General features: G+C 40.2%; 2 protein-coding genes across 3 annotated transcripts; one reads left to right on the top strand and one right to left on the bottom strand.

The window, feature by feature from the left end:
* Positions 1–2,287: 2,287 nt before the first annotated feature.
* MAK16 (MAK16 homolog) lies at positions 2,288–14,805 on the top strand. The gene is made up of 10 exons (XM_021694108.1): positions 2,288–2,401; positions 4,462–4,511; positions 4,604–4,713; positions 4,820–4,884; positions 5,485–5,636; positions 6,603–6,657; positions 12,242–12,316; positions 12,934–13,044; positions 13,995–14,060; positions 14,195–14,805. Exons 1-10 carry the CDS (start codon positions 2,387–2,389, stop codon positions 14,387–14,389), a joined length of 894 nt encoding a protein of 297 aa, XP_021549783.1. The 5' UTR covers positions 2,288–2,386; the 3' UTR covers positions 14,390–14,805.
* On the bottom strand, positions 14,767–23,363 carry TTI2 (TELO2 interacting protein 2). Of its 2 annotated transcripts, none has more exons than XM_021694106.2 (8): positions 23,353–23,363; positions 22,282–22,994; positions 20,943–21,129; positions 20,166–20,258; positions 18,310–18,497; positions 18,095–18,238; positions 15,893–16,055; positions 14,767–15,010 (listed from the first exon to the last, which is right to left on the bottom strand). In XM_021694106.2, the coding sequence occupies exons 2-8, from the start codon at positions 22,926–22,928 to the stop codon at positions 14,906–14,908; spliced, it is 1,527 nt and encodes a 508-aa protein (XP_021549781.1). In that variant the 5' UTR covers positions 22,929–22,994; positions 23,353–23,363; the 3' UTR covers positions 14,767–14,905. The 2 variants fall into 2 exon arrangements, with proteins under 2 accessions (XP_021549781.1, XP_021549782.1); XM_021694107.2 differs by lacking the exon at positions 23,353–23,363 and adding an exon at positions 23,114–23,327.
* Positions 23,364–23,393: the final 30 nt, after the last annotated feature.

A 23,393-nucleotide genomic window follows, 5' to 3' on the forward strand; every position in this document is an offset into this window, starting at 1 on the left:
CCCTCCCCCGACTCTGTCTCTCTCATGTTCTCTCACTCTAAAATAAATAAAAAGCCTTTTTAAATATGTCATAGGTATTTAATGTGCAGATCGTGATTAGAGTTAAAAATAGAAAGTATGAATTGCATATTTGAAATTTGCTGAGAGTAGATCTTTAACATTCTCATCATTAGAAAAAAATTGCAATTATATAGTGACAGATGTTAACTAGACTTACTATGGTGATCCTCTAGCAGTATATACATCTATCAATCATTATTTTGTACTACTGAAACTAATATATGTCAATAATAAATCAGTTTAAAAAGCTATTCATTGGATTCATCTATTGGTGGTGAGCAGGAAAGGAGTATTATTCTAAATCAACCTGAAAAATGTATCACTTCTCCTACTTAAAACAATTTGGGGGCGCCTGGGTGGCTCAGTTGGTTAAGCGACTGCCTTCGGCTCAGGTCATGATCCTGGAGTTCCGGGATCAAGTCCCACATCGGGCTCCCTGCTCAGCAGGGAGTCTCGTTCTCCCTCTGACCCTCCTCCCTCTCATGCTCTCTGTCTCTCATTCTCTCTCTCGCAAATAAATAAAATCTTAAAAAAAAAAAAAAAACCAATTTGGGGAGTGTGGGGTGGTACACCTTGTGAGTATTATCTAGCTTTTGATTTCTTCCACATTATTAAAGAAGCTTCATCTTTTGATTTACTTTTTAAGTAATCTCTACACCCAAGGGAGGGCTGAACTCACTACCTGGAGACCAAGAGTCACAGGCTCTGCTACTGAGCCAGCCAGGCATCCCTCTTCCATATTATTTTAAACTTGATTTTATCAACATAAAAGGGCATTGTATGTGTGACTGCCCTCTAGGTCTTTAAACCAGGAAAGGCAAGTAGATGAGTGAGAACAATCAAAATTGTTGGGTTTTTTTTTAAAGATTTTATTTATTTATTTGACCGAGAGAGACACAGCCAGAGAGGGAACACAAGCAGGGGGAGAGAGAGAGGGAGAAGCAGGCTTCCCGCGGAGCAGGGAGCCCAATGCGGGGCTCAATCCCAGGACCCTGGGATCATAACCTGAGCGAAGCGGACGCTTAACGACTGAGCCACCCAGGCGCCCCTCAAAACTGTTTCTTATGAAGCAATGTAAACTATGCATTTAACATACCACCAGTCATCATACAGCCCCCTTTTTCAAATGGGATAGTTTGCTAAAGGGTAACTTGCCTAAAGATAACTTAGTAAATAGCAGTTGGTTTTTATAACCTAAATTTGGCTCCAAAAACCACTGCCAAATCAATGGTTTCCAAGAGGGGGTTTTGTTTAAGATTTATTTATTTATTTTTAGAGGGAGATTGACAGCGGAGGGGAGGGGCAGAGGGAGAGGGAAAGAGCGAATTCTCAAGCCACATCCCCGCTGAGCAAGGAGTCCAGGAAGGGACTGGATTCCAGGACCCTGAGATCACGACTTGAGTCGAATCCATCAGTTAAGCCTCAGCTTAACAGACTGAACCACCCAGGCACCCCTCCAACAGGGTGGTCTCAATTCATAGTTTTCACCTGTATGCAGCAAATACATTACTTATGATATACTTAATTATTTTATAATGCAATATGCAAAGTAAGTGCCCATCCTTATTCTGAGATTATGCCTTTTTTTTTCTTTTGGTATTAAACTGGCCTTTCTTGAGAAAAACGGTGTGAGCTACTAAACGTTTTTTTTTCTTGTCAAATTAAAAAGAGGGGGACAAACTGTTAATCCTTTTTTTTTTTTTTTTGCTTTTAATATTACCTAATCCATAAATTTCAAAGGTCAAGACCCAGCGTCACACTAAACAACAGCGTCTGCAGGGTTAAGTGAGGGGGAAGTGAGTGCGGGAAAGCGGGTCTCAGGTGAAGGACCGAGTTCGAGCTCCACAACCCCGGCGACGGCGGAGTAAAAGTAATGCAGCTCCGACGGCTAAGCGCTAAGGGTCGGCGGGCGGCGGACCGCGCTTTCCCGGGTGCACACCGGGACAGAGGAGGCCCGCCGCCGGCGTGGGCCAGCCAACCCTCAGGGGCAGTCATAGACCGCGCTTTGGACAAGGGCGTACCCAGCGACCTCCGCCTCCGCGCCCCAGGCCTTGTCCGAAACTTGCGCGGATTGGCAGGGGACCGCTAACCGTGTTTACCGTCCCAGAGGGAGACCCGGAACAAGACGTAAAGCGGTATTAGCCGGCCGTGACGGACCGGACGTGGCGGTGGACGCGGAAGTTGCGCCGCCAAGGGGCGCTACGCAAGCCCGAGAAATCAAAACTCTCGCGATAGGTGAGACTAGGCTCTCCGGAAGTGATTTTCCGGAAGAAGCATGGCTGCTCCCTAGATCTGGCCAGGCTTCGCCTTCTGAACCGCGGACGCCATGCAGTCAGATGATGTGAGTGTCGTGTTTGTCTGCCACCTCGGTTCTCCTGCTTTAGGAGACTCAGAAGCCACATACTCAGCTGGCTCATCGCATTAGCCTCGTGTTGCTCCAGAACCGAGGCTTCTAGAACCCCGATTTCCGAGCGTGGGGCTCTCACGTGTCTACTCGGGATCCCCAGCCCGCTTCCTTAGCTGGGTGAAGGGGCTGGAACACCGTCATTTCAATCCACAGGGTTGGCTTATCCAGTCCGTGGTACCCAGCAATGAAGGACTTTGCCTATGGTGTCACTGGACGTGGGAGGCACGCGCGGGTGGGGGCTGAGGGCGGGGGTTGGTATGGCCAAGTTTGGACATGAAATTTAAGGATCCCTTTCTTCCAGGTGTATGTTACTTTTAAGTCTGATTTTTCTATGTTAGGTTTTTCTTTACATTTGCTCCATTGTCTGCCTAAGTCATAATTTTTTGGAAGCATCCTCGATTCATTTATTTAATAATGTTTTTTTTATTTTTAAAGATTTTGTTTATTTTTTGACAGAGAGATAGCGAGAGAGGGAACACAAGCAGGGGGAGTGGGAGAGGGAGAAGCAGGTCTCCCGCCGAGCGGATCCTGGGATCCTGGGATCATGACCTGAGCCGAAGGCAGACGCCCTTCGATTCATTTATTTAGTTACATGTATGAGAAATACGAAAGTGTTTACGGTGTGCCAAGTACTGTGTAATTACTGGAGATTTAGTTTTTAATAAGCAGACAAAAGACCTCTTTTCCTGGAGCACTCTGGTGGAGGAGACAGGTGGTAAACACGTGAACAAATTGAAAACCGTTGTACTGTGTAATAATACTGTGAAGGTAAGACCAAGGTTGATGAAGTAGAGAGTAATTAGCAGAGACCACTTCAGACAAAGCTGATCTGGGAAGGTTTCCTTGAATGAAAGACATTTGAGCTGAGATCTAAAAGATGAGAATAAGCCGTCATTGAGGGGCTGAGGGAAAAGCAAAAAATCCAGGCAATGGGAACAGTAAAATGCAAAGATCTGGAGGTAAGAGAAAAGGAATATATTAAAGAATACCAATGTGACCTGTGCTATAGGAATCGAGGGAAGAGAGAGAGGTAATGAGTTGGATATGCTTGCAGGACAAGATCATGTAGAGTCTTGTAGGAAGTATTTTTAGGGCTTCTAATGGGAAATGACATCTGACTTATTTTGTGAAAAGTTGTGTAGTTATGTGAAAGGCTTTTGAAGGAGAGAAAGAATGAAAGCAGGGAGACTAGAATATGATGAAAGTAGTTTCAACCAAGGTAGTAATGGTGGAGAGGAAAAGAAGCGGATGAATTTGAGATCTGTATTATCGGTATAACTGAAAACACCACGTGATCCATTCAGTGACGGGGAAAGGGAGAAATCAAAGGATTTTTGGATTTGTCCAAATAGTTCAGTGGTGGTTATATTTGTGCAGATGGGGAAGGAAAACAGTATTTTGAGAGATGGGGAATTGAGAGCTTCATTTGGTTGTTAATGTGTGTGATACCTTTCAGACATCCAAGTGGAGATGCGTGTATATATACTTCGGCTCTGGAGAGAAGGTTTGACCAGGAGATGACAATTTGGGAGTCATCAACTTACAGATGATATTTAAAGCCACAAGCTAGAATGAGCTCCTACTTTCCCAGTTTGATTTCCTCTCACCTGTTTCCTGTCATCCCCCACCAAAGACATGTTACAAAATATATATACATCTCATTTTTGTTAAAAATATAGGCATACTGGTTGATGGAAAGTACATGTATAGAAAAAAATTCAAAAATATTTACAAAATTCTAATGAAATTTTATCTGTGGGTCATGGGGTGATGGCTATTGCCAATTTGTATTTTCTTTTTCTACAAGAATCTGTGTAAAAAGAAAACAGATCAGACTATTTTACAAAGCATTTCTTCCTCCTCTCATTCCTCAAAGACCCCTTTGAGACTTCCTCAGTAAACCAGGGCACTGCTCTAGGGCATTGTTTTCTTGAGTTAATATTCCCATCTGTTGGGTCAAAGCAATTGAATTGGGTTTTTTCTTTGTCTTGTAGGTTATCTGGGATACACTAGGAAACAAGCAGTTTTGTTCCTTTAAGATTAGGTGAGTCTAGATTTGCATATTGAACAAAGATTCCTTCAGTTGCCCTCTTGGTAACCCATCTTATAATTTTTGCTCTTTTCCTCCCATTCTAGAACTAAGACTCAGAGTTTTTGCAGAAATGAATATAGCCTGACTGGACTGTGTAATCGGTCATCTTGTCCCCTGGCAAACAGTCAGTATGCCACTATCAAAGAAGAGAAAGGTAACTCCTCAGTTTTAACTTCCATGAGAACTAGTCAACAGCTCTTAAAAGGATGTTCTCTAGTCTCTCTGTAAATAATATTAACGGTATTTACTTTATCCTGCAGGACAGTGCTACTTGTATATGAAGGTTATAGAGCGAGCAGCTTTTCCTAGGCGTCTCTGGGAACGGGTAAGACTTAGGACATAAAATTACAGTGATCATTAATCAAGAGCAAAAATGCCACATGCTTTTCTCTCTTCCTTGACCATAGCTAGATTAAACTTTTAATTAAGATTTATTTGTTTATGAGGGGCACCTGGGTGGCTCGGTCGTTAAGCGTCTGCCTTTGGCTCAGGTCACAATCCCAGGGTCCTGGGATGGAGCCCCGCATCTGGCTCCCTGCTCAGCGGGAAGCCTGTTTCTCCCTCTCCCTCTCCCCCTGCTCGTGTTCCCTCTCTCGCTGTGTCTCTCTGTCAAATAAATAAATAAATCTTTAAGAAAAAAAAAAGATTTATTTGTTTATGAGAGAGAGTACGAGCGGGGAGGTGGGGGTGGGCAGAGGGAGAAGCAGACTCCGTGTTGAGCACAGAGCCCAACACAGGGCTTGATCCCAGGACCCTGAAATCATGACCTGAGCCAAAATCAAGAGTCAGATGCTTCACCAGCTGAGCCACAAAGGTGCCCCTGGATTTAACATTTGAAGCCAACCTCCCTAGGTCCCATGGGTATCATAGCAGTGAAGACCTAATAATTTACCCTTACTCTTTAAGCTTTCTTTTTGCTTGATAGGTTCGGCTTCATAAAAACTATGAGAAAGCACTGGAGCAAATAGATGAAAATCTAATTTACTGGCCCCGTTTCATTCGACACAAGTGTAAGCAGAGATTCACCAAGATCACCCAGTACCTAATTCGAATTAGAAAACTTACACTAAAGCGACAGTAAGTATTTAGATCATTCATTTATTATATTTATTTTTTAAGTCTATCTTTCTGTGGGTCATATTAGGAAGATGAGAGATTATGAAATCTCTGGTAAATGCTTCTTATTAAATCCAATTTCAGATAACCTTTTATGATATGCTGACAAGAAGAAAGTTTATCTCCAGTTAAAATTGTGCCCTTTGATGTTGCAGGATTTAAAAAACAGTTTAGTAAAACTCAATGATCCCCTCCCTGTCTGAAAAGCAGCTTCAGAAAATTTTCTTTATAACTTCCTGACAGAATCATAAAATTAAGGAATTGACAATGACCTAAAAAATTTTGAATAAATAAGAATGTAAGAACTTTACTCTGAGTTCGCTGAAAACTAATTTTTAAAAGTGATATGACATCCACAGAATTGAATATCTTCCTAAGGAGTGATAGATCCTAATACTTCTTCATTGTGACCTGCAGAGAAAGCTAAAGATGGCAGTCCTCTACAGAAAATTCTTTTTCTTTGTTAACTGAAGCATTAATCTTGGCATAGCGAATGCCCTCAGAAGTCTCAGAACACCTAAAGAAAACAAAAAGTAAAATACATATGAAAATGTCTGACTTTTTATAGCATTAAATACCTAGAAAATTGTTAAGTATATAATCTTGGCTATATTGAGCTGAGCCCTACAAAATCAACTCCAATCCTTTTTTCTTCTCATTTTTTTTTAAGACTTTATTTATTTGTCAGAGAGAGAGAGTGTGTGAGCACACAAGCAGAAGGAGTGGCAGGCAGAGGAAGAAGCAGGCTCCTTGCTGAGCAAGGAGCCCCATGTGGGGCTCGATCCCAGGATCCTGGGATCGTGAGCTGAGCCAAAGGCAGACGCTTAACCGACTGAGCCACCCAGGCATCCCTCTTCTCATTTTTTTTTAAAGGTACACACAGAACGTGCACTTGGGTTTTCTGATAATGTGTTTTATTTTCCGTAGGAGGAAACTTGTTCCCTTGAGTAAGAAGGTGGAACGGAGGGAAAAAAGAAGAGAGGTAACTTATTATTTTGGTATTCATAGCTTCTGTATTTTCATTGAGGGTAGGGGTGTGTAGGTAGGGATCATGAAAAAGATTCAGTCACTATTGTCTGTGAACTGCTCAGGCCTTGGGTTCACTAATGGATAATACTGTTGTATTAGTTGTATAAGATACCGGATATTCATATTTTAAGTTTATGACTTTCAGGGCAGGTTAAAGTAAGGGTTCTTAGGTATATATATAATGGAGAACAGAAGGAATACCTTGTCTGAAATTCTTGAGGTTAAATGTCTCAGAAATCACACCTTTGGTATGTTGCCTTTCTTACACATCGCATACTACTCTCAGCAGGGTTTGAGCACTCTTTTTTTTTTTTCCTCTCCCCCCGCCCCCAAGGTAAACCTCTTTAATTTCCATTCCCTATTTCCCCCATCTTCCCACCCACCTCCCTTCTGGTAACTGTCAGTTTTCTGTAGTTAAGAGTCTATTTCCTGGTTTGTCTTTTTTTTTTTTCCTTTTCTTGTTTTGTTTCTTAAATCCCACATCGGAGTAAAATCCTATGGTATTTGTCTTTGTCTGACTTATTTCACTTAGCATTATACTCTCTGACTCTATCCATGTCGTTGCAAATGGCAGGGTGTCATTTTTTTATGGCTGAGTAATATTCCATATATATACACGCTTCTGTATCCATTCATCAGTCAGTGGACACTTGGGCTGTTTCCATACTTTGGCTATTGTAAATAATGCTTATAAACAGTGGCACATGCATCCCTTTAAATGAAAGTATTTTGGTATTTTTTGGCTAAATAGCCAATAGTGTGATGCCTGGCTCTTGGGTAGTTCTCTTATTTTTAACTTTCTGAGGAATCTCCATACTGTTCTATAGTGGCCGCTCCAGTTTGTATTCCCACCAACAGTGCAAGATGCTCCACATCCTCACCAACACTTGTTTCTTGTGCTGTTGATTTTAGCCATTCTGACAGTGTGAGGAGATATCTCATTGTAGTTTTGATTTGCACTTCCCTGATGATGAGTGATGTTGAGCATTTTTTCATGTGTCCGTTAGCTATCTGGATGTCTTCTTTGGAGAAATGTCTGTTCATGTCTTCTGCCCATTTTTTAATTGGATTGTTTTGGGGTATTGAGTTTTATCAGTCCTTTATATATTTTGGATATTAACCCTTTGTCAGCTATATCATTTGCAGATATTTTCTCCCATTCAGTAGGTTGCCTTTTAGTTCTGTTGATTGTTTCCTTTGCTGTACAGAAACTTTATTTTGATACAGTCTCAATAGTTTATTTTTGTCTTTATTTCCCTTGTCTTAGGAGACATAACTAGAAAAATGTTGCTTATGGCAGATGTCAGAGAGATTACCCCCTGTGCTCTCTTCAAGGATTTTTATGGTTTTGGGTCTCATATTTAGCTCTTCAATCCATTTTGAGTTTATTTTTGTGTATGGTGAAAGAAAGTGGTCCAATTTCATTCTTTTGCCTGTGGTTGTCCAGTTTTCCCAATACTATTTGCTGAAGAGACTGTCTTTTTCCCATTGTATATTCATCCCTCCTTTGTCAAAGATTAATTGACAATGTAATTGTGAGTTTATTTCTGGGTTTTCTGTTCTGTTCCATTGATTTATGTGTCTATTTTTATGCCCGTACCATTCTGTTTTAATTACTACTGCTTTGTAATATAACTTGAAATCTGGATTTGGGACACCTCCAGTTTTGTTTTTCTTTTTCAAGATTGCTTTGCCTATTCGAGGTTTTTTGTGGTTCCATACAGATTTTAGGATTGTTTGTTTTACTTCTGTGAAAAATGTTGATAGTATTTTGATAGAGATTGCATTTAATGTGTAGATTGCTTTGGGTACTATGGACATTCAGTATTTGCTCTTCCATCCCACGAGCATGGAATGGAATGTCTTCCCATTTCTTTGCATCCTTTTGAATTTCTTTCATCACTGTTTACAAAATACAGGTCTTTCACCTCTTGGGTTAAGTTTATCCTTAGATATTTTATTGTTTTTCATGCAGTTGTAAATGGGATTGTTTTATTTCACTTTCTGCTGCTTCATTATTAGTGTGTAGGAATGAAACAGATTTCTGTACACTCATTTTGTATCCTGCGACTTTACTGCATTCATTTATCAGTTCTAGCAGTTTTCTGGTGGAGTCTCTAGGGTTTTCTATTTATAGTATCATGTCATCTGCATACAGTGAACATTTTACGTCTTCCTTACCAATTTGGATGCCTTTTATTTCTTTGTGTTGTCTAACTGCTATGGCTAGGACTTCCAGTACCATGTTGAATAAAAGTGGTGAGAGTGGACATCCCCGCCTTGTTCCTGACCTTAGGGGAAAAGCTCTGTCTTTCCCCACTGAGGATGATTTTGGCTGTAGGTTTTTCATATAAGGACTGTATTATGTTGAGATATGTCCCCTCTAGACCTACCTTGCAGAGAGTTTTTATCAAGAACGGATGTTTGGCAAATGCTTTTTCTCCATCTGTTGAAATGATCCTGTGGTCTTTATCCTTTCTCTGAATGGTGTAATATATCACGTTGATTGTTTTGTGAATATTGAACCACGCTTGCATCCTGGAAATAAATCCCACTTGATCATGGTATATGATTTTTTTAATATATTGTTGGATTTGGTTTGCTAATATCTTGTTGAGGATTTTTGCATCTGAATTCATGAGAGATATTGGCCTGTAGTTCTCTTTTTTGGTAGTGTCTTTGGTTTTGGTATCAAGGTAATACTGGCCTCATAGAATGAATTTAGAAGTTTTCCTTCCTCTTGTGTTTTTTGGAATAGTGTGAGAAGAATGGGTATTAACTCTTCTTTAAATGTTTGGGAGAATTTGCCTATGAAGCCATCTGGTCTTGGCCTTTTGTTTTTGGGGAGCATTTTGATTATTGATTCCATTTCATTGCTGGCTAATTGGTCTGTTCAAATTTTCTGTTTCTTCCTGTTTTAGTTATGGTGGGTTATAGGTTTCTAGAAATTTATCCATTTCATACTGAGTTGTCCAAATGTTGGCATATAGGTTTTTACAATACTCTGTTACATTTGTTTGTATTTCTATGGTGTTGGTTGTTATTTCTCCTCTTTCATTAGTAATTTTGTTTATTTGGGTCCCCGGGGTTTGAGCATTCTAATCAGATACACTAGTAGCTCTGCAGTGAAATATAAGAAGGTTCACACTAGATGGAATTTCAAAAAACTTTTTAAGGAGCCTTATGTCAGTTCAGGTCATATTAGGCCACTAAATTGAGTTTTTTGGATTTTGAAATTAGTTATAAGGAATTGATTGGGATTATTTGTTTCTTTGAAGTAAACTGCACAGCTTTGTTACCAGATTAATGAATAGTGATGGTAATACCATGCTATCCATGGAAAATCTAGTCAGGAAATGCCAGCCTTTCTTGCAGAGAGCAGTCTGCCTGTCCACCTCACTGGTACCTCATTCAAGTTGACTTTTCTTCTGCTTTTCAAGACCTAGGAATTAGCTTTTCCTCACAAGTTCAAATTTTCAGTTATTCTGGGTATTTGCTCTGCATACTTCCCCTCTACCAACAGACATTTCCCTGATCATTTGTCATATTCTATCAAGAAATCACTTTAATAATTTGGTGCTTTTGTTCCTATCACTCATACAGAGTTTTGGACTTCAAATCTGTTATAGCATTGGTCTCCAAACTGTTTTGATTTCTCACCAGAGAAATTTTTGAACATATGCTCCCTGGTATATTATTTATAAATGTTATTATACATGTATACTTTCACTAATAGGTATATTATAATTAACATACCTATTACTGATCTAGTGAAATGAAGGTCTGGTTCTTTGCAGAGAAGAAATTTGTTTTTAAGGGCTCTCATAACTGATAGGTACCTCAGAGACACATCAAGAAGTGAATCGTTGATAGTTTACATTAAGTACTGGCTCTGCATTTTTCATTCTTCATCAGCAGTTTTGCAGAGGTTTTTATTCAGATCTAGCTAGTGAGTTTGTTTCTTCCCGGATTGCTAAACAGGTGTTCTTGCAAGCCTTTCAGAGGAAATTAAGTTGTTCTGATTTTACCAAATAAGTTTGAAGCCTTCTGAAAAATGTCGATTTGGAAGATTTTTAAATCAGCTGGAAAATTATGTTTCCAGATTGTGTGATTTATGAGAGACATATGTTTTCACAATGTCACTTATAAATGTTATCACTTTCCTTTTTCAAATGTTCTATCCACAGAACAAGTTTAAAAACATTTTAAACTCACTGTTAAAATATTGCTTTTCTCTTGAAAGAATGGAGTAAGTGTATTTTTTAAAGCTTCTGTTGTTAAATATTACAGTCATTTGTCATCCTGAAAAATTCGGAACATTTTTCTTTTTGTGAAAAATGCATAATTCTTTTAAGTTGTACAACTCTTTTTAAGTACTAAACAATTAAATAGTATACCTTTATAACTCTGCCTGTGGTATTGCAAAGTATTCAGTATCTATAAACCCACTTAAGCAAACATCAATTGCTGTATGCTGTAATCATGTGAATAAAGTAGTGAGATCCCCACTTTCAGACTCTGGACAGTATTTTTCCCTCAGGTTATCTTCCTCACTGTATCGGACACACAGCTATTTGCTTTATGGCCAGAGTTAAGGTACCAGTGTTATTATGCATAAAAAAATATAACTTAATTTTTAAAGAAAAAATACATACACAGCAGTTTTGACTATTTTCTGCCTGCATCTCAGTGGATCGCCCTTGAGGTGTGAGCACCCACTTTAGAGAACAGTACAGAACATCACGATAGCCTTTTAACTGCTCATGTGCCCCAGTAAGACTTTAAAATTTTATGATCTTTACTATTAAATTAATGCAGTCTTAGGTGAGAAAGATAGATTGAGGTTAGATTTTTATGTTTTGGTTGTGGGTGGTAGTTTGATACCATGTATCATTATCGTTTTTGATGCGATCACTGGAGGAAGAGATTTTTAATCTATTTTTCTGTCACATGGAATCTAACATGGTTTTAGAAAAAGTAGAGGAGTCAAAGTCTCGATTTCCCTTTCTCAGCTTTTACAAAATCTGTTTCAGGATTGGTCGTTTTCTTGTGGTTTTTTTTAAAGATTTATTTATTTGACAGGGCGCAAAAGCAGGGGGAGCAGGAGAGGGAGCAGCAGATCCCCCCACTGAACAGGGAGCCCGATGCGGGGTTCAATCCCAGGACCCTGGGATCATGACCTGAGCTGAAGGCAGATGCTTTACTGACTGAGCCACCCAGGCACCCCAGGATTGTTCAATTTCTAAGACACTTAAATGTATATAGACCTACATGCTTTGGGTATCTATGAAAGGCTTCATTAGAATTTAATTTAAAATGCTATTTATAAAACCATTGGAATTTTTAAATTTAAAAGGTTCCCAGAGTTTGAAAGCAGGAATATATCTGGCTGGAGAGGAATGAGTCCCAGTGATAGCAAGAGGGGGGAAAAAAGTGATTTTTTTTTTTTTAAATAAAAACTTGGTTTCTTCCACTTCTACAGGCTGAAAATGAGTATTAATGAAGTAAATGGGTTAACTCAAATTTTTCTATTACAGGAAAAGGCATTAATAGCTGCTCAGCTGGATAATGCTATTGAAAAGGAATTGCTGGAGAGACTGAAACAAGATACGGTGAGAAAGCCAGGAACTTTGGGATGTAAATTTTATTTTTTAGACCAATAATATCATGCTAGGAAATAGTGGGGAAATGTGTTTTATTTTCAAAGATGCTGGAAAGAGCTTCACTTTGATTTTGTTCCTGGAATAAAACAAATATATAGGCCTTGGCTTCTCCATTTTAGTTCCAGATCTCTGTATAAAAGGCATGCAGTTTTGATCCTCCTGCATATTACCCTAGTCTTCTAAGGTTCTTCAAAATGAGTTTTTAATTCTCTTTAAAAATTAGTGTCATTTAAAAGACAGATGAATAAAACTTACTTTTTCCTTATCATTTCCTTCCTGTCAGCAAATTTACGTTTGTTCCAGCCCATGGGTTTTATACACTACTAAGATTTAAGTGATGTGCTTCTATTCTTCATGGAAGTTACCTGTTTGATTTTAACCACTGATTATTTAAAATGTACTTTTAAAGACGTTGTCGGTTCTAGGCTTGAAATTAATACAGAAATATTACTACTTATCAAATTAAGTATTCTCATTTAATCACTGAGGAATATGCTTATTGGACAGTGGACTTCAAGTGTAAAATTGAGATGTCATTAAAGCCAGTGTGTGTTTCTGTCCTTCAGTATGGCGACATCTACAACTTCCCCATTCATGCCTTCGACAAGGCCCTGGAACAGCAGGAGGCAGAGAGTGACTCTTCAGATGCTGAGGAAAAAGATGACGAAGATGAAGAAGTAAGCCTTGTTTGTTTGTTTTTGCTTCATCAAGCAGTAATCTGTAGAACTAGATCTCTTTACGTGTACTTGAGAGAATATCATTTTCATTCCCCTAACCAAAAATAATTCTTTGGTCATTTTTTTCTATCATGAGGTTAATTTTAGTTCGGCCAACAAACTACACATTGACAATTTTAATCTTACTTATTGGTATTCTAAAATTTTTCCTGCAAGGGGACAAATGAAGAATCCTCATTAGCTGATAGAATATACCATTAAGGAACCTACTGAAATTTATACAGGATTTAATTTTACTATTAATATAGGGGAGGTACTGGAATGATTGTATTTTTAGGAAAAGGCCAGATTTACCAAGTAGTTGCTTAATCACATGGTACACTCAAACAGGCACATAGGTGTACTTTTTCTTTTTTTTAATATTTTATGTATTTGACAGAGAGAGAGACAGCAAGAGAGGGAACACAAGCAGGGGGAGTGGGAGAGGGAGAAGCAGGCTTCCTGCTGAGCAGGGAGCCCGATGTGGGGCTAGATCCCAGGACCCTAGTATCATTACCTGAGCCGAAGGTAGATGCTTAACAACCGAGCCACCCAGGCGTCCCCATAGGTGTACTTTTCCTAGTAGTAACCTTTTTTTGATATTTGAAATTAATAGGTTTAATTAAATGTACAGAATTGTTTGTAAAGCCCTACCTATATACTGATTTTTTTTGACAAATTAAAATGAGGATGTTTTACCTCTGATGATTTATATTAGGCATGAGAATTGATATCCCTGAAATGTTTTTAAATCAGAAGTATTAAACTTGGAAATAAGTAGATTTTGGTTGAGCCTAGTAAGTAGACTGTGAATCTGTTTGTTATTTATGCACTTATCAGAGAATAAAACTAGATGTGTAAGCTGAATTTTCATTCTGTATTTTGAACTTAACAGCTCTGTGTTTTTTTAGGATGTGGAGAAGAGAGAGTTTGTGGAAGATGATGAGGTGGATGAGAGTGACATAAGTGATTTTGAGGTGAGATTTTGGGCCTTCAGGGAAAAGAAGGTTTCTGAACACACCGGCAGATAAATCCTCTGGGTCTAAATTGAGAGTACAATGAAAGGAGTTTGGGAGATGAATTTTCTCTTTTCTTTTCCTCTCTGTATCAGGATATGGATAAACTGGATGCCAGCAGTGATGAAGATCAGGATGATAAATCCTCCATCGAGGAAGAAGAAAAGGCCCTTGATACCAGACATAAAGGCAAAACACCCTTGAAAGGACCCTTGCGGAGAAAACGAGCCTATGTGGAGATAGAGTATGAGCAGGAGACAGAGCCTGTGGCCAAGGCCAAAACAACGTGACTTTTCTTCGGACATTTATAAATAGGACTGAACACTTTCAACATCCTCCTTTCTTTTACCATAAGCGTGCACACCTCCAGTTTTTGCTCTTTCATATGGTACTTAACACAATATTTGTGTTTTTAATATTTATGCTACTTCTGTGGGGCACAAAATCTGGGAGGGAGCGGAGGAAGCCTTAGTTGTGAACAGAGTATTTTTATAGTGTTGGCATATGCTTTGAAGTAACAGCTTGAGCCCAAGAAGCTTAACAGATGAATTTGTGGGTGTAAATATTTCTAAATTTTAAATGCTATCCACCCGTTTCCTTGGCGTCCGCCCCCCACCCCCCCAACTTTATTTAGAAATGTCCAGACTTCATTTTTTTTCTTGTTCTCTTTTCCCTACTTCTGTGGGAATAAAAGAAGGACAAAGAAGGTCTAAGTTATAATGTTTAGTGTGAAAATACCTTTTTTCTTAAACAATTCCATTTACACAGTTGGACCAAGAAGCCTTCCTGCTGTAGGAAAGACAAATTTAAGTTCCGTCGCAGGACGCGCCTTCAGACACCTGCTGCACTTTTCTGATACAGTTCACCACCTTGCTGTCTTCACAGCTTTGGAGAATTTTGACCAGGAGACCCTGAAACATGAAACCAAATCGGCTTTGATTTTTTTTAATTGATACTTCTTTTCCTTTTACCTTGGTTCTTCTTTCTTGGTACCATACTCAAAGAAAGGATGAACAGACAAGACTAGACAGCAGTTTGTGGAACAGATGTTAACGTTAAAAACAGTGTTGGTGTACATGGAAGGGTCCTGCTGGCTCAGGAAGAAGCGAGTTAATACCAGCCAATGCAAATCAGATTGGATCCAGGGGCTCGAAAACTGCCTGAGATGAAAGAGCCAACACAAAGTAATTTGAATAAGCTGATAACAAACTACAGTATTTCTAAATACTTTTAGGATATGAATTTCTTTTCACGCTGCTTTATAAATTTAAATTGAAGATTTCTAAGTGGAAGAAATGAGGCAATAGTTTATTAAATATATATAAATATACACACATAGCTATTATATGCTTTGGCTTTGAGAAGTTAACTTTTGTGGAATATGAAACTAAAGGAAGAACTCCCATGTGGATATGGAAAAATACAGTTGCCCTGGAAAAACTGGAAACATTTCTGGGATCGATCTGAATCACTCTACTTATATTATTACTCCTTGGTGGTTTATAGCTCATTATTTCACCATTTAAAAAAAAAAATTCAGATGACTAAAACAGAACTTAAGTTTTATAAACTCTTAATCTTTTGTGCATTTTCTGTCCTCACCCCAGAGACCTTACCTTTGGTCTAAATTCTGAAGAGCTTTAAAAGAAAAATAATCAACCTCTGTTGAAGGCTAGTGGTCTCCAAGGTGGGAACCTGAACCCTCCATGTTCAATTACAAACTTGGTCAGGCATGTGAACAGTAATTATCAGTCATAGGAATTACTTAAGGACCAGGTTACAGACTCTCTTACCTTCACCTGTCCTTGAGAACAGTGGTCCAGGAGAATCAGGCAATCTGTGGCTTCCTCTAATAAGGTGTTCTTAACAGGCTCGGGTGTAAGGTTTGGATCCCTTGCTACGTCGCATATCAGTTTCAGGAGAGCCTTCAGTAAGACCACAAGTCTACAGGAAACTCTGGAATCAAGAAGAAAAAGTTATGTTCATACTCTAAATCAGGATATTAAAACAGATTTCAAAGGCCATCTAAGTTGTAAAGCCCTCATTTCCTAAAGGAAGGAACTAAAGTGCTAGAAGCAGAAGTAGAGACCAGACACCAGATTTCCTAACTGCGAGCCCCTCTTTTTCTCTGCAGCATAGTGTGTACCCATATACACACTCTGGCCTAAATACCTTGCTCCCTTCCAGAAGCTTGGTTCTACTGTAAGGAAATAATCCCTCCTGAAAAGGAAGAACTGGGATCTCCCCTTACCAGGGGCTTAGACTTTAGGCCAGAGAAGAGGAAATGGTCCACAATACTTTTAACTTTTATGTAGTCTTGGGCCTGGAAATTTTTTTTAAAGATTTTATTTATTTATTTGACAGAGATAGCGAGAGCAGGGGGAGTGGGAGAGGGAGAAGCAGGCTTCCCACTGAGCAGGGAGCCCGATGTGTGGGGCTCGATCCCAGGACCCTGGGATCAATGACCTGAGCTGAAGGCTGACACTTAACGACTGATCCACCCTGGCATTGGGCCTGGAAATTAAAGTGAGAGAAAGAAACTTGGTTTCGGGGACCTCACTGTCAATTAGAATTTCCTGTCCTTTAGTTCCAGATCCTAGCTTACCATCAGTTAAGCCCAGCCTATTTACTTCAACTTATTAGCCTTTCTGAAAGTTTTTATCTTGACAAAAAAAAAGATCTGGAAAAGGATAGTGGTGATGGTTGTACAAAATTGTGAAGGTACTTAATGTCACTGAGTCCACTTTTAAATGGTAAATTGTATGTACTTTTTTTTTTTTTTTGAAGATTTTATTTGACAGACACAGCAAGAGAGGGAACACAAGCAGGGGGAGTGAGAGAGGGAGAAGCAGGCTTCCCGCAGAGCAGGGAGCCCGATGTGGAGCTCTATCCCAGGAGCCTGGGATCATGACCTGAGCCGAAGGCAGACGCTTAACAACTGAGCCACCCAGGCGCCCCTGTACTTTTTTTTATATATAATAAAAAAACCTTAAAAACCTTAATCAGAGCTGAAAAATAATTTGTAGTGGGAAAATATGCATACTAAACCATATTTCTGGGCAGAAATGTGACTGGAAGAATAAAAGTTTGCATCCCTCGATTTAGTAAATATTAAGCCTGTTTCCTACGTTGTTTGCTGCTCAGCTTTCCTACCTGTCATCAACATAAAACCTGCTGTTTCCCACTTCCCAGCCCCACTCCTTCCATACAGGCATTCCTTTTCTAACCTTCCTACTTGGGCCTGCCATCCATTTAGTCTGTTCTAGTCCGTTCATTCTTCTAATATTTGTGTATGTAATAACCAAGTACTGAGAAAACTTGTATACTCAGTATCCTAGAGTGAGCTTACAGTTCAGTAGGGAAAAAAGACCAGAAGTAAACAAAGACAGTCCAGTAACAGACATAACTAAGGGTAAAGACTTTGGGAACCTTCTAAGGAAATTAAGAGTATTACGGTTCAGAACAGATAGAGATGTTTTTGGAGCACTGGACTCCTAGGTGAATTAAACTTTGTTGTCCATGCAAGAAAGTATTTGCTGACAAAACATGTCTGGGTTCCAGTTTATTGTTCTTGACACCAACCTCCAGCCAGAGTTGGAATGCTTTCTAAGCAATCATATCTTCAATTAGTATTCTCCTGGTCACTGCTCTGCAGATGTCCAAGTAATGTGTTATGAAGCTCTCTGTTCTCAATTAGATTTAAAAAACTTTGGGGTGAACAAAGTTAAGCATTGTATCACTTCTAAATAGCCTTTGAAATTCTAATATACATTATAAACCTAGAGAGAGATATCCCTGCAGTAACAATGGGTATATTTTATCTTTTCAATGTGACTTCCGCAGTTCAATATCCAATAGAAATGTAAAAATGGAGATATTCAAATATAAAGCATGTCCTTAAGACTTTGTACTGAAAGTACACCTGGGCAATTTCTGAAGAAAATATTGGCTGAGTTCTGCCCCTCTTGGCACACCTGCCTGCTTGGCTGTTTTACCTGGGCCATGCATACTGCATGAGAAGTTTTAGAGTTTCCAGTATCTTCAATCTAGCCTCCTCCTCTGGTCCATCATAAACCTCCAGATAACCAATGATGACTCGCTCCAGCCTCTTTAAGTGCCGGACAGTTAGAATCCCCAACCTAAAAAGGAAAGAGAAAATGTGGCACCAAGGAGATGAAGAGTAGGTCGGACCAGCAGCCCAGGCACTCGCCTCTTCACAAACGCTGGGAGGTTTCTCGCGTAGGTCCTGCGTAAGAGAAGGCGGTGCTCCGGCTCCATGTGGGTCAGGATCAACTGCAGTACCTCATCGCAGTGCGTGGTGGGTCGAGCAGCACCTCCCTTCCAGTGCAGGCCTTTCTCAAGGACAGGGAATAAATCCAGCAGACAAAGGAGCACAGCCTAGGAGGAAGTAATAGAACTGTGCGTCTGTTTGCATTCACATTCACTGACTGGTCTAGCAACTTCATTAATCTATCCTTGGGGTCCGTGTGATAGAATTCTGAAAGATACCAGTAATACATGAAGTGTATATTACTTTATATTTTCAAGCTTGTTTTACATCATCTCCAAACAAGTTAACACCCAAGCAGGGGGGAGTGGGAGAGGGAGAAGCAGGCCTCCCGCTGAGCAGGGAGCCCGATGTGTGGGGCTCGATCCCAGGACCCTGGGATCATGACCTGAGCCGGAGGCAGATGCTTAACGACTGAGCCACCCAGGAGCCCCTAACACCTCCTCTTCTAGACTGTTCTTTGCTAAGCTATGAAATGGGACCTTATGGGCACAGCTGGGACTTTAACCGAAATTATAGGAGTCTAAGTCTATTGCCACTAAATTTCTAAATTAAATTGATAGTTACACATACAATAAAACTGCTCCTACAAAGAATCTACGATGGGGGGCGCCTGGGTGGCTCAGTCGTTAAGAGTCTGCCTTCGGCTCAGGTCATGATCCCAGGGTCCTGGGATCGAGCCCCACATCGGGCTCCCTGCTCAGCGGGAAGCCTGCTTCTCCCTCTCCCACTCCCCCTACTTGTGTTCCCTCTCTCGCTCTCTGTCAAATAAATAAATAAAATCTTAAAAAAAAAAAAAAAAAAGAATCTACAATGGTCCTCATTTGTGTCCAGTCTGACTACCCTATGTGAAGTTTCAGTATCTAAGCACTCCCTTCTAGCTCTCTTGGGATTTTTTTTTCCCTCTTAGTTTTGTTTTGTTTTTAAACCATCATCTAAGGAGCCCTAAAATTTTGGCTGTCAATACCTGGATTCTCAATTTAATACTTAATATTTAAAAAGAAAGGTGGCTGGGGGGAGAGGGGAAGGGAGGACAGGCATTAAAAAAAGAGGCTATTTCTACCTCTGATTTTATATAACTTGTTTCTTCTGTCTTCAGAATGTTCTTGCCCATCCTAAAAAACTTCTGTTCATCCTTCAAATATCACCTCCTTCCTAAATCCTCCTAAAACCATCCCAACACCACCAAACCTGGTTAGCCACCCTTTGCTGGACACCCACTGCATTCTATACAAACCTCTTCTTAATAGATTTATCACCCTGTACTACAGACATGTATAAATACTCATTTATTTACATGTCTTTCCAAAGGGTTTCTTAAAGCCAGAAACCCTGTCTGATCCATTCACTCTTGGAACTTACAATGGTTACTCACACACAGTAGATACTCAGTGTCTTTGGGAAGGAAGAATGGCACTATAATACCCAACTTACAAAGAGTTTCAAGTGTGTGTTGATACAAAGAGGCAGAGAAGGACACAAGTTAATAAAAATAGAACTTTTCAGACAAAGCCGCCCTCAAGTGATATAGAATTGACCCAGATGAAGACAAAACACGGGCTCTTCTGTGGAGACTCAGAAATGTGGATGCCTGCTCAGTACTGAGGCATTTTCACTAGTCATTTGCTACCTCTTTATTTTCAAGTTGGCTATAACTTAGTCATCATCCTCACCTTCCAAAAAAGGAAAATGTCTCAACTATTCTTATTCATGTAATACCACCTTCTACTCAAATTTGAGAACTGAGATTCACAGTTATAAACAAAAATTACAATTACCTGAATGAGGTTGTACTCTGGTGTGTACAGGTGGTTGAAAAGGGCATGGTAGAGGACCTGGGCTCTGTTATACTGGAGCAAATCAGCAGCCGGCTGCAAGCAGACAAATTACCCAATTAAAATTTTCCCAAGGTTGCCAAAATGTTGATTTTTTTTTAAAGATTTATTTTTGTGAAAGAGCAAGAGCACGAGCGTGTGCACTCAAGCAGCGGGGAGGAGCAGAGGCAGGGAGCCCCGTGCAGGACTCGATCCCAGGACCCTGAGATCACGACCTGAGCCGAAGGCAGACGCTTAACTGACTGAGCCACCCAGGCACCCAATGTTGGTAATTTTTGAAACTGAAGTATGGATACACAGAATCTATCATGCCATAGGATTCATTATACCACTCTCTACTTCTGTGTATATTTTAAAAGCTCCAAAATACACAGTTAAAAAAAAAGTTTCCTTGAGTAATATAATAATGGCTTGCATATTTGGATAAAACCTCTTTTAGTTTCTGATTTTTTTTTGCTCCTTGAAAGTCAACTGTTAATTACTCAAGGTCTGGTTATTCAGTTTGACATGCAGGATAATGGTCCAGGTGTTACCGATGAGGTACAATCTACTAGGTTGGCAGAAGGAAAATATACAGAAAAAAATATAAATAAGCGAATTTAGTCACATAACAACATTAATAGGAAGCTAATAAAAGATAAAAAAGACAACAATAAAATGGTATCATGATGCCTCAATCTGTCCCATCCACACAGATGGCCGACTGCAGAGGCTGCTTACCACATTCAGCACAATGTGATGGAGGCAGTGCACACCAAGTGTTTTGTTCTCAGTTTGATAGTCATCCGAGATGAGCAGTGATGCGGGGAGTACCCTCTCCAGATGTTCATTCAGCCAGGGTCGGGTGACCTGTTGCAGAGTCCATGAGAAAACATGTTTGGTGGCAGGGTTTTTCTTCCAGGATTCCCTACACGGAAATGTGAAACCACATTAAGTAAAGTGACACGGTGTTAATCAGCAAAGAAAACCAACCTCTTCAAGCTAAACAGAGCATTTTCTTGTCCTTGAAAAGAATACATCACACGTAACTCCTGATGTTATACGTTTTAAGATTTAGATCAAAATAACTTACAGAACTTGCACTAAAAGAACAAAAAACAAATAACCTGATACTAAATACATTTAACAATGAATCAGCCAGGGCTCTGGGTCTAAAGCTTATCCAATGAGAAGGAGCCATTTATAACAGTAGCTTGTAAAGAATCTGTGGTGATGGTGTGGGTGGTTACAGGGAAGATCTGCTAAGGGAGAGAGGAGTAAAACAAATATCTTCAGTATTATAAGTATTACAAGGGAGCAAGTGAATCGATATTTGAACAAAAGCAATTTACAGCTTATAAAGTGGGCTTACACACTTTACTCAACCTTCAAAATAACTGTGTAATCGATAATATTATCTTCATATTACAAAAAAAAAAAAAATGCAACAGGTTCAGAAAGGCTCTCTGACCTGGTCCTACTCAGAAGCAATAAAAAGTACCAGACTACTTCAAAACTCCAAGTTCCTGGTAAAATGACAGTTATGTACACGTTTTTCTCTCATCACTCTCGTGGTACTAACAGTAACATATAAAGTAGCAAGTGGGACTTACAGAAAATACTTTAGCTAATAGCAATCTAAAGGGCTTTTTTCATCCCAAACACCACTTTCATATCTAACAACCATCCTCATCTAATAACTAGTGATGAGTTTCAAGATCCCTAAGTTTAAATTCAAATCATAAGTTTAAATCCTCTTCAAATCCCCATAGTCACCTAACTTAAGAAACTTTAGAGTAAATAAATGGGACAGGCCTTCCGATGTCCAGGGCAGTTGTCAGGAGGACTGGAAAGAGCACTAGGGAATGGAAGTCTGACGACCTGGGCTCTAATGTCGAACTTGCCAATATCTGATAATGTCATTTATAGCAAACTGCAACCTTCCTGGGCCTTAAGAGATCTGCTATTATCACAACACCTTTATCTTACCATCGAAGAAACTCAGGTTCCTTTGAGCTCTAATATTCTAAAATGTTAGGCTGAAGCTCAAGTTAGTGGCCCTTTTGACAAGAATACTCACTTATTCAGATCAGGTTTGAGAAGCTCCATTATTACAGTAAATCTCCCTTTCTCATCTTCATTTTCTCCGTGCAGAAATCCTGCCACAGAACCACACCGAGTAACTCGGAGGAGTAAGGAGAGCACCTCTCCAGCAACGTCATGGGATCTCGGGCTGGTCCATGGTTGCTCCAAGCTGTGTGTGACCGCGAAAATATAGATGGGTCCTGCCAAGTGACGCAGGCCTATCTTCCATGTAGGACAAAGCAAGGAATTCTGGGCCGCCTCAATTTTCCCCAACAGTTTAAGAAACAGTACCCCAACTGCTGCCGCTTTCTCGGCCACTTCAGAGTGGCCATGACCTCTACCTTGCTGCTCCTTGGGTGGGGCTGCATACTTCTCTAGGGCTTTTGCCACCTGCCCCAGCATCTCTGGCATTCCGCGGGGCGATGTGCCACTACCCTCAAATAACTGATCACATTCTGTGGCTTCTATTAGAGCACCGAGGTCCTGAACTACGGCACTTCTGGCCTTGCCCCGTCGGGACTCCTGGCTGGTAAGACGATGCAAAACCTGGGAGAAAGACTGTCCGAGGGCGGAGGAAGGCCGCTCTGCCGGCAAGGAAGATTCTTCCTGCGATGGGGATTCCCGAGGGCTGTCCTGTTCCATTCCTCAGACTGCGGCAGTGATGAGCGGGTCTCCTCCAGGGAGCCGAGATGGGAGGCTGGTGCGGATCTGCTAGAGAAAAAAAAGATCACCCGGAGGCTGGCATTCTCCCGGAGAACGCAACTAAAACCAAATAAAACTGCAAGACGTCGGGGGGTGGGGTGGAGGTGGGGGGGCGCGAGTCTCACCCGCAAAAGAGTAAAGTCTGCGTAAAGAAAAAGGTGCAGGAAAGGGAAAGGAGCCTCTCCGGGAGTAACAGAGCCTCAGACTCCCAACAGATCAATTATTCTTGCCTTTCTGAAGATTAAAAACAAACAAACAAAAACAAACAAAAACAAAAACCCTAAGAGTTTAAGAAATAAACCCCTAAGGCATCACACAAACACTACCACCGGTGGTGCCTCCAGACCTTCCAGCACGGAGGTACCTATTAGGATCCAGACCCAGCTCGCCTCGCTGCCGCAAAGC

Source organism: Neomonachus schauinslandi, chromosome 2 (assembly GCF_002201575.2).
Source record: "Neomonachus schauinslandi chromosome 2, ASM220157v2, whole genome shotgun sequence".
In the NCBI taxonomy this organism is placed as follows: Eukaryota; Metazoa; Chordata; class Mammalia; order Carnivora; family Phocidae; genus Neomonachus; species Neomonachus schauinslandi.

Excerpts from the sequence above, each read along its gene's own strand:
- TTI2 (XM_021694106.2), bottom strand. The coding sequence starts at position 22,928 with ATGGAACAGGACAGCCCTCGGGAATCCCCATCGCAGGAAGAATCTTCC. Across the intron at positions 21,130-22,281 it reads CTCAAACCTGATCTGAATAA|GGAATCCTGGAAGAAAAACC; the intron begins GTGAGTATTCTT and ends ATTTCCGTGTAG. Across the intron at positions 16,056-18,094 it reads ATGCAGTATGCATGGCCCAG|AGTTTCCTGTAGACTTGTGG; the intron begins GTAAAACAGCCA and ends TCTTGATTCCAG.
- MAK16 (XM_021694108.1), top strand. Across the intron at positions 4,512-4,603 it reads TTTTGTTCCTTTAAGATTAG|AACTAAGACTCAGAGTTTTT; the intron begins GTGAGTCTAGAT and ends CTCCCATTCTAG. Across the intron at positions 14,061-14,194 it reads GTGACATAAGTGATTTTGAG|GATATGGATAAACTGGATGC; the intron begins GTGAGATTTTGG and ends TCTCTGTATCAG.